The sequence below is a fragment of the Leptodactylus fuscus genome, chromosome 2 (genome assembly GCF_031893055.1).
Source record: "Leptodactylus fuscus isolate aLepFus1 chromosome 2, aLepFus1.hap2, whole genome shotgun sequence".
NCBI lineage: Eukaryota > Metazoa > Chordata > Amphibia > Anura > Leptodactylidae > Leptodactylus > Leptodactylus fuscus.
Window position 1 is genome coordinate 142,212,379 of NC_134266.1, and position 24,875 is coordinate 142,237,253.

The following is a 24,875-nucleotide window of genomic DNA, read 5'->3' on the forward strand; positions in this document are numbered from 1 at the left end:
CCGCATCGCGTTTTTTTCTGTGCGTTTTTTTGCAAAGAAAAGTGTCGCTTATTTTTGGAAAAATCTGCTAGCAGAAAAAAAAAGCTAGCAATGTGTACAGGGTACTATAGCTTTGATGCTTGTAAAGAGTCTACTTGACTCCATTCAATTCTATGGCAGGTACAAGAAGAGCGGAGTAAATGGGTGTGCTGGGACTCGTAGTTCCATAGGCTGCCTATTCTCCGTACACTCCCACGTTCACCTTTCACCCACAGCACAGCTCTATCAAGTCGCTCGTCCAACCCGGGATCACGTGACTAGAGTGTGGGCGAGGTCGCAGTGGATCGCTCAGTCAGTCAGGGTTCCGGTGTCCTCGCGGGTCCTCTTTGCTTCTCGTCAGACCTCAGCAGGTAGGTTTGCACCGGAGGGGGGGATTATGTCGTCACTGTACGTTTCCGGCCATCTGCAACTCGTCTCCTCATAGACGTTGCTCTGGACCAAAACAAACCGAGCTGGTGTCAGGGCGTGCGGCGGTCTGGAGCTTCCTGCCAACTGTGTGACAGGGTTGCTACAGGCAGGGTGTCCTGCGGGTCCATAGTGAGCCCGTGGTGTGAGGTAAGTACAGGGCAGCACAGCTATGGCGGAAATCTGCTACTGAAGCCTAGCTGCTATCTTACAGGCTAGGTTTCCATTGCTACATGGAAGCATCTCCTCTAATGGCTGTGTTGTGTCCAGTAATAGTGTAGTGGGGTCACAAACTTACTAGGATGTTATCTGCATGCACCTTGGAACCTGTCATGGGAGACCTCAGTGCGACATATACTGTAGGTGTGACGGGCAAAAGTTTTAGGCAGGTGTGGAAAATTCCTCTTTTCCCATTATTAAACTATTAACACTGTTGCTTCAAACCACTTTACAGTACTGTGTGTAATGTATATATTTTGTTCTTGTATCACTTCTGTATGTACTGTCTACCAAGCCTGTACCTATCCTAACACTATACACATACATTACAGCATATGGGTACAGGCTACAGCGCCAATTACATGTGATCGGTCAAGCTCTTTTCATGCCATACACAAACTGGGGTGAAAATGCTTTTTTAATTGAAAAACAAAATAATCTGCATCTTCTGTTTCATCCAAACCACAATTGTTTTCTTGGCTTCATATGATGCAATCCTCAATATGAAGCAATCACTTAAGATTATGTCATAGTCCTCATAGTGAGTGAATATGCTTAAAGGGAACCTGTCAGGGCAATTTAGAACATTAAGGGCTCGATTACACGGTCACAGAGGGGGCGGATTATGGTGCGGAAACCACGTCATAATCCGCCCCCTCCCAATGGTGGTCTATGTAGACCGCTAGCGTTCGTTTTTCTGCTAGTGTTTTTTTGCCGCTAGCGGAAAAAAGAAGCAACATGATCCTTTCTTGAGGTGGATTCCGCCTCAGGAAGTCAATACAAGTGAATGGGAGGCGGAAACCACGTTGCATTTTAAGATCCAGTCACCGCCTGGCGTTTTCTGAGGTTTTTGCCAAAAAACACTCCAAAAAATGCCTCAAGATCAAAAAACTGCTAACTAATTAGGAAGCGTTTTTTTTTCTGGACCAAATTATGCCACACGGTATTCACGTGTGAACTAACGCTAAATCATTTACAGGTATTTATGGACCAGGTGTTTATTGTCTCAAAAAGTTGCTCTGTCATAACACCATCTGCAGGTGCATAAAAATAAAAAAGCTTTACACTTGCATAGAATGGAATTTCACTGGACTCTCTTCTGGTGCTGCCTGTGCTGTTCTTCAATGAAGCCAAAGATGTATACACTGACTTCACTGTACATGTCCAAGGACCACCCCATGGCCACTGAAGCCGAGGTGCACTGTCTATGTAAGGGGGCGTTCACACTACCGTCGGTGTCCGACAGCTAGTGTCCGCTGCTAATGTTTGTTCAAAATCTTGTGCGGACATTAGCATCGGACACTAGCTGACATTTTGCATTGATTTAAATGGAGATCGGGTGCGTTCTTTTATAGTCTGATTCTGTCCTTAACTGTCCGTTCCCAAAGATGTCCGACTTTTCAGGCGGACAGCAAAAACCTTCATGTTAGGTTTTGCTGTCCACTTGAAAAGTCGGACATCTTTGGGAACGGACACTTAAGGACACCCACAGACAGTAAAAGAACGCACCCGATGTCCATTTAAATGAATGCAAAATGTCATGGACACAGCTAGTGTCCGCTGCTAATGTCTGCACAAGATTTTGAACGGACATTAGCAGCGGACACTAGCTGTCGGACTCCGACGTTCGTGTGAACGCTCCCTAAGAGTACTGTTGGGATGGGAGCATTCCTCACGGCCTAGTGATGACACTGAGCTGTAAGGCCCGCTCTTCTGACAGTGGGGAAATATCAATGCTGAAATTAACGGCACTGATATCTCCAGCAACAGGGCACAGACTTATATGAAATCTCCCAGTGGCCATATCTTTTGAACAGGTAAAACTGTGAGAATGAGAATAGTATGTAAATTATCTAATTTATATGTAAAGTATTTTTTCCTTGTTGACAAATCCTCCATAATAGCAATGTATCACATTGTATGTCAATATTTCTAGCAACTTAACAATTGTTCATTAATGTTTACTGTTAGTAATTATGCACAGAGCACACGACCGTAAGAATGGGGCTCTAATCTGAAAATTATATAGCAGGTCCTATCCTGTTCCGTGATATCAGATTGGTACAGTATGCAACACCCCTTCATAAAAATTAATGAACCACAGAAGGTACATAAATATTAACCCCCCCCCCCCCAAACAAAAAAGATAAAATAGAAAAAACATCGGCACCCTATTGTCCTGGACACTCAGTCATGTGCATGGCACCTTAAGGAGGACTTTTCAAGTCCTCATCCCTGCCGTTAATTTCAGCACCGATATCTCCTCACTGTCGGAAGGGTGGGCCTTAGGCCCCATTCACACAGGGCAAGAGGGGGCAGATTTTGGCGCAGAATCCACGTCATAATCCGCCCCCTCTCAATGGTGGTCTATGTAGACAGCTAGAAATGAAGAAATGAGCTTCCCTTTCTTCAGGCGGATTGAGCGGCTGATTCAGCTGCGGTGTCCACGTTGCGGCATCACGCTCCGGATTAGGCCCATTCATTTGGGCCTATTCCGGACCGGAGTGCCATGACTGTCGGAAGTCGCGGCAAGCGGATTTTGGCCATATTCTGACGCAGCTTCCCGCATCAGAATCGGGACCAAAATCCGCCAGTATGCCCCTGTGTGAACTAAGCCCTACAGCTCTCCCATATACAACATACTGACAGCTTTCTAGCTGTAATACCGCATATCAATGAGGACGTGAAAGGTCCTCTATAAAAACCAATGTACAAAACTGTGTGCAGGACAAGAGGGTGTTTGTGTATGTTTGTGGGTTTTTTTTTTTCTCTTTTTACAGTTTATGTACCTTCCATAATTCATTAAATTTTATGGGGGAGGGTTCCATCCTGTACCAATCTGTTATCACAGAACAGGATAGGACCTGCTATATAATTGTCAAATCGGAGCCCCATTCTTACGGTCGTGTGCCTGGGGCCTCATTATTACCAGTAAACATTACTGTTCAATTGTTCTGAAATATTGTTAAGCAATATTGACATATATCGCTATTAGAGGACCTTTCATGTCCTCAGGCACATGCGCTTTTATATACCACTAGAAAGCAAACAGTACGATGAACACTATTGGCTTTCCTTTTATGTGCCCCGGGTGAAGAGCTATTTGTGCTGTTACCGATAGCTCTTCACTGTCAGAAGGACGTTCCTGACAGTGTAACTGTGAACTCCCCTCCTGACAGTACTATATGTAACGCTGTACTGTGAGGGAGTATTCCTTACTGTCCAGCGATGACGCTGAGCGGTGAAGAACGCCCTCCCCCTCCTGACACTACTCTTCTATAGACTAGTACTGAGAGGGCTTTCCTCACCGCTCAGCGTCATTCTTGGGTGGTAAGGAACGCCCTCTCACAGTACAGCGCTACACACAGTGAATTCAGCGCATTGTCTGCTTTTTAATGGTATATAACTGCATGTGCCCGAGGACGTGAAAGGTCCTCTTTAAAGTGGTTTTGTCAACAAGAACAAAATACTAATTTTCATACATCATTTGGTTCTCGCTGTTCCCATTGTCGCTGTTTGGCTGTTCAAAAGATATGGCCACTGGAAGATTATATGTAAGTTTTCTCTTATTCGCCAAATGGATGGTAAGGGTAAGTTCACGTCTGTGCTTGGAGAGTGCTCTGGTATTCCGTTCCCCATTCCACTTTAAAAATGCTGAAACTGGGCGAACCCCATTATAGTCTATGGGATCTGCAGGTAATCGCTTAGAAAGTGGATTGGGTGTCCATTTTTCAGATTTTCAAGCAGACTTGCAGAATGGAAACCTAAGCGCAAATATGATCCCAGATTAAGCCTTTATTACTGTATGAGACAGAGAAAACCTCTGTTACGTACCGTTTATGAAGAGGTCACCGCTGTGACTGACTTTCAGTCACCTCACACAAATGGGAAATAACTGCTACTATAAGCCAGGGGGCCTGTACACAGCAGTCACTGCTGGAAACAAAGGGCAGGTGATAGGTTTTATGTTCAGCAGCACTGTTCCACCAAAGATTGCCGTGTTGCTCTGCGACTACTTCTCTTATGTTCGTAATGGAGTGGCATTGCAAATCCGATGGTGCCATCAACATAGACTTTTTTTTTTTTTTTTTTGCAACTAGAAGTCAGTGTGAAACGGCAATCTTTGGTCATGTGGTGGGAGTTGCGGCCAAAGACGTCATGTGGCCTTAGACTTAAATTCTTGCCCTCTCAAAGGAAACTTGCACAGGCCTGCACTTCTTTCACGTAGTGCCATGTAATGATAAAAACTGATCTTTGGAGTCACAACAATGATAAACTGATAACCCTGTACTACATTGTGAAAACTGTACTGTTTATTACCAAAGTATATCAAAAATGCAAATAGAATAGGCTTTGTATGATGCTAAGGTAGCTAAGCCTTATTTGGCTGGCTCAAATGGTATTATTGCAAACATTAAATTTTTTTGCACATTCATATTTTTAAGCTTACTGCACAAAATGATGAAAAATATTGTGAACACGGCAAGGGCAGCATTTGCCACTGGGAAGACTCGTTCATTGGATTTTCGGATACAGCAGTTGGAGGCTATGAAGAGAATGATCATTGAGAATGATGCAGAGATTAAGCAGGCTTTAAACGCTGACTTACACAAGGTACTATAGTAATTTAGTGTTAATATAATAAATTATATTATCTAACAGACAAAGCCCGATCTCTCCATGGCTACGTTTATACTTTGCTTTAGACTATTGGTGGAATCTATGAAGTATAAGTTTCCCAATCAGAAATGGTTCAACACATATAACCAGGACAAATGAGTATATTTGTGTTTTTTTTTTCATCTCTACCTGCCCAATTTAAAAATAAATAAAATTAGCCTGAACAGCGTTTTTAAGTCTTAAAATTGAAAATCACTGATGGAGAGTGACATGTTCTAAACCATCTTGTTATCATAAATTTATGAATAACCCATCTGCAAGGAGTTTGTATGTTCTCCCATGTTTGCATGGATTTCCATCCAATATTCCAAAGACCTACTAATAGGGAAAAATGTACATTGTGAGCTCTATGTGGGGCTCACAATCTACATAAAAAAATAAAAAAAATTAGTTGCCATAGTTACCCTAATCTTAGGGTTTAGCACTGTGTGCTGCTAAAAAAAAATAAAAAAATAAAATTTGTGAATAATGAAGTCACATCAGTTTCCATTTATATATTGTCTTATATATATATATATATATATGTTGTGCACCTCCCACCTACTAACTCTAGGTTCACTCTAGCGTTCGGGTTTCCATTCTTCAGATCTGCTTGGGGACCCGTAAAAATGGAAATCCTGTCCTGTCTTCACAAATTTTTATACTGAAATCGTCAGAGCTAAAGGTCCTGCTTGCATGGGGGATGTGATGTGTACATTATTAAAACTAAGTGTACAGTGCCATATTTTCATAGAGCTAAGCTGGCGAACATTTGATAGATATAACCTGTCTTTTTGTTTTTCTAATATCTAGAGCGGCTTTATAGCTTATAGTTATGAGATCATGGGTCTTCTAGCGGAAATTGAGTTGACCATTGACAATCTTCATACATGGGCTGCACCACAACATGTGAAAAAGAACCTGACGACTCTGGGAGATGATGTATATATCAACTATGAACCTCTTGGAGTTGTCCTAGTCATTGGAGCTTGGAACTATCCCCTTGTTGTTCTTCTGCAGCCTGTGGTGGGGGCTATTGCAGCAGGTAAATGTTCTTGTAAATGTGGTTGCTTTAGTGAGTCTGTTTAATATATATATTTTTTTTTTATTTTGTCACACTGTTGTTCCACATGCATGACTTGCCATTTTTGAATAGGAGACAGATTTTTGTCCTGCGTTTATTTTAAATGTTTGTTCTAAAAACTAAGTAAGACTACTATATGTCGCTAAGTTTGATTTTGTGGCAAAAACCTTTGTGAGATGTTCTGAGATGACTGAAAGAGTCTTTCTCCTAACTACGTTTGGCATTGTAACAGTGAAGTGATTGTTAGGCCGCGGCATGTTCTATATGTTCCTTAACCAAAATTCTGGAAATTATTCAGAGGTTCATTTATTCCTGATCTCTTATAGTTTACCTAACAGAACATTTGAGCTTCTGTCCACCCACTGTGTTTTTACTAAAATTACAGGAAAAACAGCTTGGGGACGACTTGCATATGGTCAGCTTAAAAACCTATTCATTTCAATGGGCTTTTAAAGCAAACCACTGGTGTCCGTATGCAGCAGCCTCTCCACTGTCAAACCGCTTTTTTGCATGGACACAAAGTTGTGCATGTCCGACTATGTGTCCATGAAAAAAAAAAAAGCGTTTTCACGACAGAGAGGTGGCATACAAACACTAGCGGTTTGCTTTAAAAACCCATTGAAATGAATGGGTTTTTAAATTAACTGTATGGGTTTTTTTTTTTTTTTTGTTTTAACATTCTGACTTAATTTTTTCTTGACTTCTTTATAACTGACTGTTCTTAATAAATAATCATCTGAATCTTGGAAAAGCTAAGATACGAAGCCTAATTTCTACATAACCTTGCTTCAGACAATGGGTAAACTTCTACTCCATACATTCCACAAAACAGAAATCATCCAAAAGATTCTGTGACTGAAAGAGCATCTTCCATTCCTTACAAAGAATTACAGCAAAAAGGAGTCCTGTGTTGAAGTCATCTTGCAGAGTCCCCTTAGGTTTCAGAAAGCTGTCTGCCGATTCCATTAATGTGCAGAGGTTTGGAAAGGCTGAGGCAGCAACAGTGAATTCAGAAAAAAAGATTGTGCTGAGAATGCAAGAGAGGAGGCTTGATGCCTGTTTTTTAGGGTCTGTTGCTGAGAGTCTAAAGGAGACCCTCAGAGGTCACCAGACAAATCTGCTGTGCGGGAAGAGATTGAAGTTTCCTGTAAAATCCTGAAGAACAAAATTCTGGCCCTATGAGTTATGCTAAGTTCAAAGGTTTATTTTGCAGCCAGTCATTTTAGAGCCAGCCAAAAGATTGTGAGCTGAAGAAATGTCTGGGACAACTAAGGTAATTTGATTGTAATAAGAGCCAAAATAAGATGATCGATTAGAGCATTCATGGAGGAATTGCTGACATGTTATTTTTATGTTTAATGGTGCTTTAACCCCTTTCACACGTTATCACATGCATGCAAGTGAGCGAATGTAGCTACTTACTGCATATCCATGTGCATGTACGTGATGGAGATCACATAGGCTATTGTTACAACAGCGGGGATGGTGATTATACCGATCCCCGCTGTTTAACCCTTAAGATGCCGCGATCAATAGAGATTGCGGAATCCTAAGGGTTTGTCGGAGTTACAGGATGCCAGCGGCGGCATCAGGAGCGGGTGTTGGCTGTATCTGACTGCTAACACCCTGCTCCTTAAACCCCCGAAGCTCCGCTCCGATTGTTTTTTTTAACCCCTTGGATGCCGCCGTCAAACATGATAGCGGCATCCAATGGGTTCTGTTATGTTGCTGCTGGCACCCCTCGCGGCGAGATCGGGGGGTGCCAGCATCTATAATTTGCAGCCTGGGGTCTAGGCAGTGACCCCAGGCTGCTAAGGCACCCAAGTTCCTGGCTGATCCTGCCTGTGATGGAGGAAGTTAGCCTATGCAAGTGAAAAAATGCAGGATTTCAATGAAAGGATCCAAAAAAGAGGACAAAAAAAAAAAAATCAAAAGTACCAAACTGCCATTTTTTTCGAAAAGTGATCAAAGCAATAGACATTCCCTGAAAAAAAAAAAAAAAAAAAAAAAAAGTGCCCAATGCATCCCTGTACATGGAAATATTAAAAAAAAAATTATGGGTGTCAGAAGATGGCGACTTTAAGAAAAAATGTTTTTTATGGTTTTGAAAAGTTTTACATTTTTGTTAACCACTTAAGTACCGGGCCAATTTGTGATCCAGGAACAGACATATTTTCAGGTTTATTGCATGTGCGGTTTTGACGGCTATAACATTTTTAGCATTTGGGTTATTCAACTCCTTTCTGAATCTTTAGGGCTTTATTTTTATGTTTTTATTTTTGCATGGTGTTTTTTTTTTTTTTTTTTTTTTTTTTGGTTGTTTTTTTTTTTTTGGGGGGGGGGGGGTTATATCCAGGAAAATATAATGTGATGAAGACGTGTTATTGACGTACTATTTTATTTATTTAATTTTACTTTTCTATTAATTTTTATTTAGTATTTTTCACATTGTGTCTCCATAAGGTCATAATAGATTTTTGGGAAGATCTTAACAGTTTGTTTTTTTTGGGGGAAGGCTGTTTTTCCCTGTAACTGGGGCTGGTACATTTAGCCCCTAACTATAGAGCTGATCCTGGCGGATCACGTGATCGCAAGGTCAGAGGGCAATCAAGGTGGCACCCATAGCGGTGTATACAGCATTGAGCACTGTATACACAGCGATTGGGAAGGCAGGAAAGATAATAAACATTCACTCTCGGAGCTCCGTCTGAAGTTACAGCCAGCTCCCTGTTTCAGCAGCTGCACGATTTCGTGCAGCTGCTGAAATCTGCTTAGACGTATTGGTACGTCCAAGCAGAACTAGACAACCACCTTTCGAATGTAAAAACCCAATGGGTGGTCGGGGAGGGGTTAAGGGATTAAAATGTAAATAATTGTACTGAAACAGAATACAGGTGACATGTCATTTTGGCTATACAATGAACACTGTAAATACAAAGTGTGTAGGAAAGTTGCACAGACTCACTTTTATCTTTAGTTCCACCCAATTCAGTTTTTTTTTTGTTTGTTTTTTGTTTTTTTTTCCAACTTCCCAGTACATTGTAGAGTATAATAAATGTTATCATTATGAAAAACAATTAGTCCCGCAAACATTAAGCCCATATGGCTCTGTGAATGGAAAAATAGAAAAAGTGATAGGATTTAGAAGGCGGGGAGTCCAAATTGAAAAATGTCTGTGGCAGGAAGGGGTTAAGTGGGTAAAAAAAATAGTAAATTGCCAATACCGAGACTTTCATGCTAACCTATACTTCTCAAAAATGAAGCCATTAACATTCTATTTCCTATTTCTGTGAAGGTAATGCTGTGGTGATCAAACCGTCAGAGGTGGCTGAACACACTGCTAAGTTTATGGAGAAATTTGTTCCACGCTACTTGGATAAGGTATTTAATGTATACCTTGATTTCTTATTAGACACAATGTGTATGTGTATTTATAGGAAAATGAGTTTTCTGGTTGCAGGCTTCAAGTATTGATTTCGGGAATTAATGCTGTTCAGTCAATTACAGTTTCATGTAAATGTACATCTTCCTTTAGTTGCATAACCTACTTTTAGAAATGCCCTGCCCTTTGACCTAACATGAAAGTTCCTTATCAGCAGTAATCCCCAAGATTAGCAATCTGAAGGGAAAAAAAATATGTAATGTACTTTGTGGATGATGAGATATGTCTAACTACAAGATGTACTTCAGGTTTCAGCAAGAAAATTTAGAAGAAAAAATATTTTTGAGGTTAATTTTAACTTTCCCTGTTTCTCAAAGGATTATTGGGATCAATGTCTCTAACTGGTATGCTAGGGAAGATAAAGGGTTTTAATAGTCAAATGGAATCTGTCGGGATGATTTGGGGCACTAAACCGCCCACAGGTCCTTATGGACTGGGAGATTAGTGTCTCAAATAACCCTGTTGCAAAGCCATACATGCCTGCAAAAAAAGGAGTCTTCAGTTCTTCACTGACAGGACATACTCTGGAGGACATAACAGGACATACTCTGGAGAGCACCAAAGAGGTGTTTTGTTTGTTTGTTTGTTTGTTAAAATGTAGCCACAGATGGATTTAAAACGGAGAGATTTGGGACACGAATCCCCTGGTATATAAGGACCTGTCAGAGGTTTAGTGTCCCAAATTGACTTGACAGGATCTCTTTAATAGTTAACGTGCACATACACAAAGCCACGGTAGTGACCACTACATGGCATAATGTCCTATTGGTGCCTCCAAACAATATAATAAGACATTATACTGTGTGGGGGGCAATAATGGGGAATTATACTGTGTAAGAGGCACTAATGTAATATTGGTTCCCACCACCACCATTTAATTCCCCTTTAGTGTCCCCACACAATAAAGTGGTCCTTATTGTCCCCCAAAAATAGTGCTTATACCCTGAGAGGAATACTTCCGCTTCCCTTCCTACAGCACAGCTCTATAATCGTGCCTGCGTAGAAGTTGTGCAAGATGAGCAGAATAGTGATCTATATATGAAACTGATGGTCCACAGATCATAACAATCCAGCACATAGGACAAAAATACTCCCATGCTAGATTATCATATCACTAGCCTATAAGTGTATGTAAACCTAATAGTAAATATATGTAATAATATGTGTAGAATATAATTATATAGCTGGCTTCAGGAGAGAAATGCTAGAAGACTGTAATCTCAGGATCAAGAGTTATTAGGTAAGGGGGATAAGTAGCATTCCAAGCCCTAATATTTTCCCACTGACAATCTGTAGAAGTAACCATATTAATATACAAAAGAAAATGCACATTTATTTCCATTTTTTATTTTAAATTTCCCCTGCATAATACTAAAATCAAGATACTGTTTTTGTATTTTCTCTGGTTTTTAGGAATTGTACCCAGTGGTGAATGGAGGGGTACCTGAGACAACAGAGCTGCTTGCTGAAAGATTTGACCACATTTTCTATACTGGGAATACAAATGTTGGCAAAATAATCATGACAGCAGCCGCTAAATTCCTGACGCCTGTCACCCTTGAACTGGGGGGGAAGAGTCCATGTTACATTGATAAGGACTGTGATATTGATATTGCAAGCAGGTAAGTTTTACTGAGAGAATAAAAGTCAAGGTTTACGGGGAACTGTGGTTATCAGGATTTTTAGTTAATGGCCTGGTTGGAAGTATATACAAATCATGTAGAAGACTTATGCATCTAGGTAATAGTTGAACTGATGCTTTTATCCTGCTGATGTGACAACCGAACACCACATACAAGAGAATGGGAAAACCTCTTCTGGCTGTGGTGTGACTTTGAGATGCAAAGTTAAAGGAATTTCAATATCTCAATATATTAATAAAAAATGTAAAGGGGTTATCCAGCTTCAAAAACGTATCTACAAATACAACCAGAGCAGTGTTAACTAATTACTGTTCCCTTGGCACCCTTTGCTTAGCTTTATTTTACTTGTTGCTCCTTGTATCATTGTTGTTTACATGCAGTGAATCTGTGGACAAACTACAGTTGCCATGATTTAGCTGTCTGCTCTCACTCTACATTTGCTGCTCACGTGGGTGTGGGCAGTGAGCCTTTATTTATTTTACTTCTATAGCTCCATCATATCATCTGCAGCGCTTTTACAGATATTGTCAGTCACTGTCCCATATGGGCTCTCAATCCCTATTTTCCCTAACTTTAGAGTGTGGGAAGAGCCGAGCCAACTGCGCATGCATGAATTTTAAATCCAGAGGAAGCCGACAGAAGAAGACATTGCAGAGAGGCGTGCCAGAAGAAGAGAGAGGCTATTCCTACGTGTTAGGGATAAAAAAAAAAGGGATTCAAATGATTGAATCCCTTTAAAAAAAAAAAAAAAAAAAAAAAAAGGAAAACTTTGCCCTTAGCGCAACCTATGGGAAGGTAGTATAAGTCAACTTTAAGGAACCCTTGTGACAGATACTGTATATTAGGCAGCAGCACCATGTTAGGCTCTCTTCCCACGGATTAACGCACCGCTTATTCTGACATGTAAACACGTGTCAAGAGTGAGCGCTTCAAGACAGATCCCATTGACTTCAATGGGTGCCGTCTTATGCACGCTACACATTGAAATCAATGGGTTAAAAAGCCTCCCATTTATTTCAATGTGTCACGCTTGTAAGACGGCACCCATTGAAGTCAATGGATTCTGTTTTGAAGTGCTCACTCTGACACGTGTTTACGTGTCACAATGAGCGGCGCGTTACTCTGCAGGAACAGAGCCTTAAAGTGTTTGTCCTGTTCTTGATTGATTTTTCATAGACTTGATAGGTCATCACTTTATAATCTATGGTGGTCCAAAAACCAGACACTGCATAGATCGACTGTTTCAGCAGCACCAGGGTGATAGAAGATGCTAGTGGAAAGGGAACGCAAATGGCACCATTCCTTTTTAAGTAATAGGTGTGGCTCTGTACTCTTTACCCTTCTACTGCAGACTCCCAAAGATCGCATACTGTGGATAGATCATCAGTATAAAAAAAAAAAAAGTTTGGGACTGTACAACCCCTTTAACCTATAGTAGCCAGTGCAAAGAAAACAACCTACGTCACAAATGCAATCCTTAAATAGGAGAAACTGTATATTGCTCCTGCAATACTTTTTGTCAAGGTTTCACTCTGTTTGAATTACATTTACAGTGCTGCAGCTTTTATTTTTTTTTGTAAGTATGTGTGTTTTTCGAAATATTGCTATCTTATTAATTGCAATGTTTTATTTATTATGTAGACGTATAACTTGGGGAAAGTTTGTAAACTGTGGCCAAACATGCATCGCGCCTGACTATATTCTGTGTGATAAATCCATCCAGGGTAAACTGATTGAAAAGATCAAGGAGACACTAAAAGTATGACATTTTATTTTGTTCTGTTCAGCCTTTTCTGTTTATCAGTGTTTTAAGGTTTATTGGTGCTAATGGGGTTCGTTTTACTCTATGGATAGGAATTTATTTTTCACAGCATAGTAAGTGAGCATTCTTTGCCTACTGACTATGTACAACCAATCCGTAGTTGATTTCTCTTCCTATAATATTAGTATACTGGTAAGGGTGCTGCCACACAGTCATCTGGCAGCACCAGCACCACAGACGTCACAAGTTCTTTTACTCTGTTAGACTCTGATGCATTCCAGGCTATTTGTCATTACTGCCTGTGTGGTTCTGCACAGTCAGTAATGAGAGATCTTACAATTAATTGGAGTTTCACTTTCTTATAAGTGAAAGCATCAGCAGCTGATACCTTTCTTACATGCAGAGCCCCTTTAATCTATCTGATGGTGCATTTCTTTTCTGTGAAAATGGAGAATACTATTTGGGCTTCATTCCTGCTTTTGCAGTAAAAATGTAAAAACTGAAAACACAGGCTAAGGCTCCATGTTGCAGAAATGCAGTGTTTTTTTGCAACAAAGTCAGGAGTAGCTTGAAAAAGGATGGAAAATATAAAGGAAGCACTTAGACCCTCTTCAGACGACGGAAAAGGAAGAGGCAGTTGCTCTTCCTTTAACACCACCATCTTTTTTGCACGGCTAGCCACGACGGGATGCCAATGCAGTGCATTATATTGTCTACTATATTTCACTCCTACCCCCAAATAACTGCTATTAAAAGTTGCTGGAAGCCTACCCTGTAGTAAACAGTGCTCAGAATAGTGTTGTGTTTTGTGCTATAATATGGAGTTAATCATGAGCCAAGCTTTGATTTACCCCACTAGGAGTATTATGGCGATAATCCCAAGGAGTCTCCAGACTATGAAAGGATCATTAACAAACGTCACTTTAAGCGTGTACTTAGCTTGCTTGAGGGGGAGAAGGTTGCTATTGGAGGAGAGCATGACGAATCAAACTGCTATATCGGTATGTATTACCATAGGTAAAGTTATGGCCATCACTATCAAACTGAGTGCACGGTCTTCAAAGTGCTTGCTTTATTTTCTATCTGCCCTCCAGAATCATATTTATAGAGTGGTATTCTTTTGGAAAGAAGATTTGGATTATATCAGTATGTGAAAACTGTTCTGAGTCACATTTCGTTCTTATACTTTGATTCTTTCAAGAAACTTTTGTTTCTCTATTCTGCCTGAGCAAGAATACATGGGTTGTTCTACTAGATGGTGGTGGTATTTATTTTTTTTTTAATTTAATAATCCATCAATCAGAAAGACCTAGACCTATTTTATATTTATAAACTGAGTGCATCATGCGTCTGCAGTATAAAAGCTCATGGACGAAAATCTCTTAACAGTTTAACATAAATGTGTATTTAAATGAGACGGTTTGGTGGTAGAATGCCAGTGTTACTGTAATATAATCCCAAAATGGTAGGAGATAATCTTCGCATAAATGCTGTAAAACCTGCTTGTGTGTATATACACCCTAATACTTCCCACAGAGCAAGTTGCAGTTTGGGCAGTATATTATGACCTAAATATAACCACAGCACAAATGTCTCTTCTAATCTTATATTTGCTACACTGTTCATATAACATTTATGACTTTCATATAAAATAACAGAATATGTCATCAATATCTGATCAGTAGGGTTCCAACACACAGTCCCCACACTTAGCTGATCTGGGTGCTGGAAGCTGTATACACAGTATATGGTTAGAGGCAGATCAGCTCCTATTCAAGTGAATGGGAGCAGAACTTCCCTAGCACCGTCTTTACAGTGCACGTAGACTCCGGAGAACTGCAGAGCATCTTCCGGTGCCAGGAGACAGCCGTCAGCTGCTCAGTGTGGTATCTTGGAGTTGGACTGCCCTTATGATATGTCATTGATATCCAAAACCTTTTGAAGTGCTCTTCCCTTTCCCAGTACATTTTTAACTTTTCATTTTATTTAATTTTTTTTATTAGTTAGTGGCATACTGACTAATACTAGCTAGAGGGAGACCAAAAAGACAATCAAATTGTCTCCCATCTAGCCAAAGTAACTCTTAGTGAGTACAGCAGACGTTTTTCCAGCATACATGCTAAACATAAGTGATGTGATCCCAACCAAAGTGAAATATATGTAGTCTGGAGTTTATTCTATTATGCCAGCAGAGGTTGCTTAACAATTGTATTAGAGTCAGCTATGAACAAGATGAGATCGGAACAGATTTTCAGTTTTACATTATGTAGGAAGATAATTGTATTCAATTCACTGGCAGCATTCAAAATAATAAGGAATTGAATCATAATGAATAGTAGAAGGTTGTGTAACACTTTAGTGGTGTACGAGTGTATAATAAGTCAGCTATGTGTACATGAAATCAGAAATCCAGTGTAATAGAAATTAGAATCTTTACTTGTCCATCTTATTTGTTGTCTGAAATTACTATGCACATTATGTAAAATGCACAGATCAGTTATTGGAGACTTGCTATTTTCTAGCGCCAACTGTTCTTGTTGATGTGAAACCAGAAGCAAAGGTGATGCAAGAAGAGATTTTTGGACCCTTGCTTCCAATAATAACTGTGAAAGATGTGGATGAAGCCATTCAATTCATCAACAAGGGAGAGAAGCCACTTGCACTTTATGCGTTTGCAAATAACAAAAAGGTACTTGTACACAATAACTTTGTGTATTGCTAAATCACATTTACACCAAAGTATTCAAATTCCATCAACTTGGCAATCTACAGTTCAAAAAATGGGGAGAGATGTATGTAGCTAAATGTCTGAAATCTTGGTCAAATTGCAACAAAAATGCCAAAACTTAGAGAGCGTTCACACTACCGTCGGTGTTCGACAGGTAGTGTCCGCTCAAAATCTGGCACGGACATTAGGAGCGGACACTAGCTGTGTCCGTGACACCTGTCATTTATTTAAATGGGCATCGGGTACGTTCTTTTGCACTCCGTGCCCTTCCTTCCCTGTCCGCATGTAAAGATGGAAAATTCAGAAGTAAAAAATTCCAGCTTGCATCCACGGTCCTTATAAAACTTAGCGTTTATTCCAGAATTAAAAAGCACACATGTTCACAAGCAATATCGTCTCATAGGAATTTATATTCCATTACATAGACTTGCTGACGCGTTTCGAAGACATGTAGTCTTCTTAGTCGTAGCTTAGCTTAGCTTAGTCGGAGGCTACGACTAAGAAGACTACATGTCTTCGAAACGCGTCAGCAAGTCTATGTAATGGGATAGAAATTCCTATGAGACGATATTGCTTGTGAACATGTGTGCTTTTTAATTCTGGAATAAACGCTAAGTTTTATAAGGACCATGGATGCAAGCTGGAATTTTTTACTTTCGAATTTTCTTGCTACATGACCCATAGCCGGTGGGATGGATTCCGGGCTTCTTCCGTCCTTTGGTTACATGGAATCTCACAGAACTCCTAGCAAGGATCATGCATAAAAGTTCATAAGTAAGTGGGCTGCATTTTTTCTTTTTTGCTTTTTGTCGCATGTAAAGATGTCCGACTTCTCAAGTGGACAGAAGAACCCTACATGTCGGGTTTTTCTGTGCGCTTGAAAAGTCTGACATCTTTACAAGCGAACAGTGAAGGAAGGGCATGGAGTGCAAAAGAACGCACCCGATGCCCATTTAAATAAATGACAGGTGTCACGGACATAGCTAGTGTCCGCTCCTAATGTCCATGAGAGATTTTGAGCGGACACTACCTGTCGGACACCGACGGTAGTGTGAACGCCCCCTTACATGTGTAAGATTTGTGTTTTTTAGATACTTCCACCCCCCCTCCCCTTTAATCAGTTTTTATTATAAAGATTTTTCAAATACATAAAAATGACAAATACAAACCCACAGTCCCATCCCTGTCTTCCAAGAGTACAAAAAGACCAGCTAAGGGCCGTATCCAGACCACACATACCCCTTTAAAGATGTCTGAATCGTAACTGGTCTCTATCCATAAGGATGGTTCTGTGTGCCAGGCCTGGAATATCTACCCATGGGCCCCACAGGTCCTCAAATTGCTTGTATCTTCCTTTTTTGAGGTAAACAAGCTTCTTCATTTGAAAAGTATCATTTACTTCAGCTTTAAATTCAGACCTCTTGGGGGGGTGTGGACACATAAAACCTAAATTACATTTAAAAAAATCATATATTGAAAATTGTTTCTGTATATGAATAGGCACCTTCACACAATTTAGATTTAAAGTTGTATGTTTTATGAGGAAAAAAACTAAAATGCAAATAAATATATTTTAGTTGCTAAAAGTAGAAACTAAACAAAAAGTTATATGCACCAAAAAAGTAATATGCACCAAACCTCCTAACAATAAGAGTTCAACCTGTGCAAAGTTCATTCATATCACTAAGGCCTACACCTGCATGAGCATAGCTTCATAAAATCACCAGAAACCAAAGACATGCAAGTGAAAGATGTTGCCTGCTCTCAAAATTACTATTAGGTTAAATTTATTATACCATATTCCTATGGAATAGACACACATGTCCAAAAATCCAAATTTGGAAATGGACTGAGACAGCAATGACATAAACCAACAATGTACATGACTTGCACAGAAAAAACATGTCATTTGGAGACACTATCAGATACAAAAAAAATAAATAAATAAATAAAACTTCACTTTTAATGAAATATCAAGATAAAAGAGAATCTTCTCACACAGCAAACCACCTAAAAGCAGCAGTACAAATAGTGCCCAATTTGTATAGTGTTTATCTAAAGCAAGTGTAGTTGTCTAGCAAATAATCAGGTTTCAAGGGGTGTAATGAAATCTCACCCTCCACCTATAGACTGTCACAACTCCCTCAACTACATTTGCATGTAAGAACTAACACAGAAATGGCTTCATTACAAGTGTATGAACTGTACACAAAACCAGACAGGTGTATCCAGCCTTGCCCTGAGGTTACTGGCCTAATGCCACACCAACAGGGCTCCGAGGAGGAGACTACCCTTCCACTAAAGCTCAAATAGAAGCCATGTCAGCAAACACAAAACTAAATATACTTCCGTTTCCTCAGACATGATTTATCAAGGGCTAGATTCAGTATCACAAGAAGCAGTAAAAACGGCCGATTCCAACAATAGTGTTGCAGGAATGGTCGTCTGACCACCAGCGTGACCGCTCTGATACCCGATGAATTATTTGTGAGGAAACGTGTTGGGATATTCTTAAGTCCAAAGTATATTTGTACCCTTTGAAAACCTGATTATTGGCTGGACAACTACAGTTGCTTGAGAGAAACACTTTACAATTGGGGTCTATTTATACTGCTGCTTTTAGACGGTTTGTTGTGTGATTTTATATATGAAGCCCCAGAAGATTCTCTTTTATTTTGATATTTCAATAAAAGTGAAGGTTTATTTTTTTGTATTGGATATCATTGTCTCCTAATGAGAGATCTCTTTTCTTTGAGTGTAGTATAGGTTGGGGACTTTCAATCATAATTAATCTGTGAATTGTGCAACAATGTACATGAAATCAAGAAGTAAAAATATAATAAAATAAGTAATATATTATACTAGAGAAAGTACCTGTTACATGTGAGTGTGAAGGATTCCACAACAAAAGCCAAGAAAATCACCTGGCAGCTGCAATCTCTTCTCAAGAGTTACAACTATAAACTTTTACTATGTGCCCAAAAAGCATAAGATGTAATGATTTATGATTTCTTATGCAATGTATTCACATGTAGCCGAATAAACTGTGATCGTTTTTTTTTGTTTTTTTTTTAATCAAGAGACATGTTGGTATGAGGAGTGTGAGCGAGGTATTATTAGGTAGTATTAGAGAATCCTCTCATTTCACTTTTCCTTTTTCAGATAATAAGAAAGATAATTTCTCAGACATCAAGTGGAGGAGTTACTGGAAATGATGTCTTTATGCATTTCACAATTGCCGCATTACCATTTGGAGGTGTTGGTAAGTTTTGGCTGAAAATGCATGACTGGCCTACACTGAGATGGTCATATGGACATGCACCTTAAATAAGTCAATTCAATGTTTAAATGATGATTTTTATTTATATAGTGGCATCATATTCTTTAGCATGCTATAAATTGGTGGGTACGTGTATTGACAAAATTAGTCTTGTAAAGTAAGAAATTAAGTAATTCACACACACAATAGGTGTGGGGTCCCTGCTTGCAAAATATTAGTCTTAGAAGAATGGGTGGTACAAGGTAAAAGTGTCCAGACATATTCATAACACAAAGCTGTATGAGCCTATCGCCATCCAATATCTGTATGTACCAGACATACAGTACATTCACTCGTAGGGTTACTGTTAGTTGACAACAGACTCAACAGAGTTGAAAGAATAATGTAGGAGGATTGGTTAAACCGAAAAGTAAGTTTAAGGAGTGTAAGTGTAGAAGAGTCATATTACGTAATATAATAAGCTAGCCTAAAAATGTGTTTTTAGGCTAGCTTATTATATTACCTAATATGACGTGTTAGTCAGAAAAAATTGCATTTTAATGATAGGATCCCTTTAAGGGATTTGTGCCATAGATATGCTTCTCTATCCTACTCAGATCATTAGATGTTGTCTCTAGATTCCGGAAGCTATGGCTGTGGACATGGCCAGAAGCAGCTCTGTCCCAATCCAAATAATAGAGTGTGGAAGAGGCTACAGCTCTGCATCTATCAGTGGATTGGGCTATATGTCCATTTAGATCCTATTACTTGGATAGTGGCAAAGCTGTTTCTCGACACATCCACAGCAGTAACCTCTGGTGCTGGGAACAGCACTCCTCAAATACTGATGGCCTATTACACTCTAACCCCTTTAATACATGGATTGAAGTTGAAGCTCTCTCTGCAGGCATTTTTCAGTTTTCATTTTTGTTTGACTCTCCACTTTCCAAACCCCAAAACTTTATTTTTCAGTTCACATATCACGGCTTAATGTTTGGTGAACTAATTGTACTTGGTATTGGTACCAAAATGACATATGACCTGTATTCTCTGGGTCGGTATGATTCTGAGGATACCAAATTTATATAGTGTTGTTTTTATATAGTTTTGTTTTTTGTTTTGTTTTTTTATGTTTTAACCCCTAAAAAATGATCCAAAACTGTACCATATTTTTTCCATTTTGCTAACTACTGAGCGACCGTGATCATACCCTGTCCCTGTCTCCCTGTCGGAAGTAGTCAGGATTTGTAATACCAAGAAAGAAGTTGAGGAAACTGCATTTCCGTGCAGGATTTTACTGACAAGGCCCCAATTCCATGAATAAGTATTTTTCAAAAATGTACTAGTGCCACAAATGCTGACAGAAAATCAAAGCTTGTTTTGCAAGTTTAGGTGTACTTGGCTCTACTTGTCTGAACAGGTTGTAATTGGAACTTCCAGTGTACATAGGCCGAGGTGGTGATAATATGACATTGATTCTGCAGATAGTAAAAATGGAAACTCTTTATGTTGTATCTTTTTATTTTCTAATTTATGTAGGATACAGTGGTATGGGGGCGTACCATGGCAAACATACATTTGATACTTTCTCTCACAAACGGGCATGCCTTATTAAGTCCTTAGCCATGGAAGGTGTGAACAAGCTCAGATATCCCCCTTACAGCCAGAAGAAAGTGGATTGGACCAAGATGATTTTGATGGGCAAAATAAATAAGAAGAAGTTGGGTCTTATGCTCCTGCCTTTTGTTGCTGTGGTAGCAGCTGTGATTTTGAAGGTGAGCATTTATTTATATAGTATGTTAATCGTTTTGATGCCTTTTGTTGGGACATTTGAGATACATACCAGGCCATTAAACTCCTACAGATAAAAAAAAAAAAAAAAGTATCTGCCTTTGTTTATTGCTGTTCTGGTGTTAGAGCATTAGACTTTAAGGCCCCACAGGACGACCCGCAGAAAAAAAGCGCTGCGGGAAAAACCGCAGCGACAATGTATCGCAGTTCTTCCCGCTGCCCTTTACACAGAAAGTTTCCAAGGTTTTCCTGTGCGGACTTTCTGTTATTAATTATACCTATGGGGAAACCACCAGCATTTCCGTAGGTATAATTGACATGCTGTGATTTCCAAAACCACGCTGGTTTTTACTGCAAAGTGGTCATGGCATTCGCTAGAATTGCATTACTGTAAAACTTTGCCCACGGGCAAATTGTGGCGTTTCCATCCCATGGGGGGCCCAGCCTTAAATCGTTTTTCTCCAGTTTGTCTGGAGAGAATGCGCAAGAAAAGCACACTATTCATATTGCGAAGTGGGAATCTGCACTTCAGGCAGGAAGTGAAATCTAGATCTTAAATCTGCTTTACTCTTGAGTATAAGCATGTTTAAAGCCATTTGAATGGTAACCTTATACCTGCCAGTATTATAATCTTCCCCTCACATCCATCATGTTTCATTGGTGACCAAAGAACACAGAAGAGTCCATTAAGCTGTGGGAAAAAGAAAATTGAAGGGAACGAAGGTGTTATGTATAGGTATGACCATATTCCTCTATTTTACCACAGAAAATAATTTTTCTTTGTTTTGCCTTTTTTTCGGTTTTTCTCAGAAATACCGCTGGCAACTGGCAGGCAGAGGGCTACAGCTTGCGATGTATTTTCAGAGACTGTGCTTTAAGCAAGATCAGTAGCGGATTGAAAGCTGCCGCTTTCACATTTACATTAAGGTATGCAGTCCCAGACCTCTTGGGAGCATGCCCATTTCTGTGGGGAGTACAAGTTCATTGCAAACTTATTGGAATGCTAATGCAGAATGGAAATACAGTCACAGTTGTGTTTCTTCTTTGTTTTTTTTTATAATCTGTTATGGATCCCATTAATGCATAATATTTCCTTAGTAATATTCAGATTTTTGGCCTTAATGAGGTTATCAACAGATGGACTTTTTTTTTTTAAATATCAGACCCTTCTTCCCTGGCACTCCTCACCAAGATTTGAAATTTCCAGAAACGCCAAGATTTTGATGTATATGATTTATTGATCGTGACTAGGATAACACGTTTTGGGGTATTATACACAGCAAAGAGTGCACGCCTTCTTCAGATCTAAACAGTCAATGAACTATAAACAAATAAAACGAGCAGACTTGTTGCATTTGCATTTGTACAGTTATGTGAATGGAGAATTATAAATGCCATGACTTTTGCAAGATTGGGAGGAAGAAACAAAAAAAAAAAAATGCTGTGACTGAAAGGGGTTTAATATTTAATCTACAATAGGTTAAACGTAAAGGCTTGTTCTGTTATGACTGTTGAAAATGTAATAAAACTTAAGCAGACTATCCATTTATGGAATCTTTAAAAAAAATAATGGTCTGTCTAGCAGGGTAATCCCTGCATGCTATCTGGACACATACATTTGTTATATTGCAGTTTTTGCTACTTTCAACAGGTGTCATTTTAACTCTTTTGTGGCAGTGAATTTTCTAGATTTCGTTTTTTTCCTACCTGCCTTCCAAAATCCATTACTTTGCTGTTCACATAGCTGTATGAGGGCTTGTTTCTATCTTTTAATGCCACTGTTTAATGTTCCATAAAATTTGTGAAACTATAAAAATATATGTCTGGAGTAAGGGGGAGGGATTCTGCCATTTGTTTTTTGGGTTTCTTTTTATGGTGCTCACAGTACGTTACAATGACCTGTTATCTCTATTTTGCGGGTCATTGCAATTTGTGTTTTTTAGTACTATTTTTAGGTTTTGATTGTTTTATTACATTACAGTATCCTGACTTTCATAACGTTTATGGATCTTGTGAGGGTTAATTTTATTTGTGAACAAGATGTAGTTTTTGTTATTATCATTTATGGCTATGCCTGATATTTTCTGGGGAGGTGAATCCCACTAAAGATGTCAGCTTATACTATTTATATGTACAATGTGAAAAGGGAGTGACTAGCTCGGCACTTGATTCCACTATGGCTGAGGCACCCGCTATGTATGGAGAGGCCTTTCTGTATGCCTGACTTGGCGTTATGGTATAACAAATATTGGGAAGAGGTTACTTTACGTCATTCCTAATTATGGGATCTGCCATAGAATTTTCTTTAATACTTTAAAATGGTTTTGAAGTAGAGGGTAGTGGGCTCAAAATAAAAGGAAAAAAAAACCTATAAGCTATACTTTCTCATTGATACATGCCACTCTGGTTTCAACACTGCACAAGTTGTGGCTGATCTCTACCTTTTAGCTTATTATTTGATACCACAGGAAATGGCTAGGAATACCTGCCAAGCCAGTCACAGGCAAAGATTGAGTGGGCATTTCCAGCCATATCCTGCTAGGTGCACACTGGACCAGAAAATGGCCAGACCAGCCATGACCCAAGCAGTGTGTAATCGTTGCGTTAAATGTGGCTTTTTTTTTTTTTTTTTAACTTCTAGCTTAATTTGAGAGTAATTGCTAGACTGGTCACTGCTAACTGGAAGTGCGAAATAGTTTATATACCTCATCTAATAATGTAATATTGTAGCAGTAATAGATTTGTTGTGCTTTCATGTAACAACGTACTAAAATAAGGTTCTTTTCTTTTTCAGATGTTCTAAAAGTGGGAGCCTGATGGTCAAGTCCGCTCTTCCTGGTTGTTTCCAATTAAGTCTATGCATCGTATAAACATATTTACTTCTGTTGTGTATGAAAATCTATTCCACATAAATCTAAAGCCTTCCATATTGCTAGGCCATGTTTTTATGATCACTAGTGTTTTCACCTTGGGGACCTACATTCATCCTGAGAATCAGGAGAGTGCAGCACCATTTCGCACTGTCTTGTCTTACGTTTTCCCAACCAGCCACTGATGTGAAGAGAACTACTGTCAGATTACTGAGAGCACTACCCCATGCCAAGAACAACCACAGGGCACCTTGTTTTAGGAATTGTTGGGGTCCCTGTGATCTGTTCCCTAATGAATGCATTACTTTAGCACACTCACTGTATAGGCCAGAGATCACTTTATTAGAATATTCCTTTACAGTACATGTTATATTAACTCTCATACTAGCAGCAGAAACCAGCAGGGAGGACTCTCCAACAGAGCTACCTTTTATACTACAACCTAATCTATGCAGATTACAGTAACTTTTATAATCTTAGTTTTGCACTATAACAATGACCTTTTAAATGTTTGTCTCATAGAACTCAATTTAAGAGTAAACTTGCTTTCCATAATTGAATGTACATGTGTTCTTCAAATATGTTTACTTCAGGTATGTCATTGATCGAAAAGGATGTTCATTGTTAATATGTACAAATAAAATTGTAACAATACTATGGAGGAGAGTTTTCATTATAGTACATAATCTGTACAAATATATACTGTAAATTCTTACTTCAACACATGGACAATTGATCAAAGCCCATGGCAACTACTAGGGTTACGTATACTAAACCGTTATTTTCCAATGATCAAATAGAGAAATAAAATGCAATATAAGGGAAAATAAAATTTAGATATATATTTTTACTGTTGGTCTAATGGTGAACTGACCTGTGACGGGATGAATGAAAACCTATTTATGTGAACTATAGACTTGCATATAAGTTAAATCAAGAGAACAAAATGGGATACAGGAAGGTATGACCGTTTT

The 24,875-nt window shown here is 39.2% G+C and overlaps 1 protein-coding gene across 2 annotated transcripts; it reads left to right on the forward strand.

Annotated features, from left to right (window-relative positions):
• Nucleotides 1-311: 311 nt before the first annotated feature.
• ALDH3A2 (aldehyde dehydrogenase 3 family member A2) lies at nucleotides 312-24,627 on the forward strand. Of its 2 annotated transcripts, XM_075264738.1 has the most exons (12): nucleotides 312-389; nucleotides 5,109-5,277; nucleotides 6,136-6,367; nucleotides 9,702-9,787; nucleotides 11,262-11,470; nucleotides 13,133-13,250; nucleotides 14,113-14,254; nucleotides 15,776-15,942; nucleotides 19,144-19,243; nucleotides 20,780-21,015; nucleotides 21,842-21,958; nucleotides 23,826-24,627. In XM_075264738.1, the coding sequence occupies exons 2-11, from the start codon at nucleotides 5,122-5,124 to the stop codon at nucleotides 21,920-21,922; spliced, it is 1,527 nt and encodes a 508-aa protein (XP_075120839.1). In that variant the 5' UTR covers nucleotides 312-389; nucleotides 5,109-5,121; the 3' UTR covers nucleotides 21,923-21,958; nucleotides 23,826-24,627. The 2 variants fall into 2 exon arrangements, with proteins under 2 accessions (XP_075120839.1, XP_075120840.1); XM_075264739.1 differs by lacking the exon at nucleotides 21,842-21,958 and having other exon boundaries at nucleotides 23,826-24,623.
• The last annotated feature ends 248 nt before the right edge of the window (nucleotides 24,628-24,875 follow it).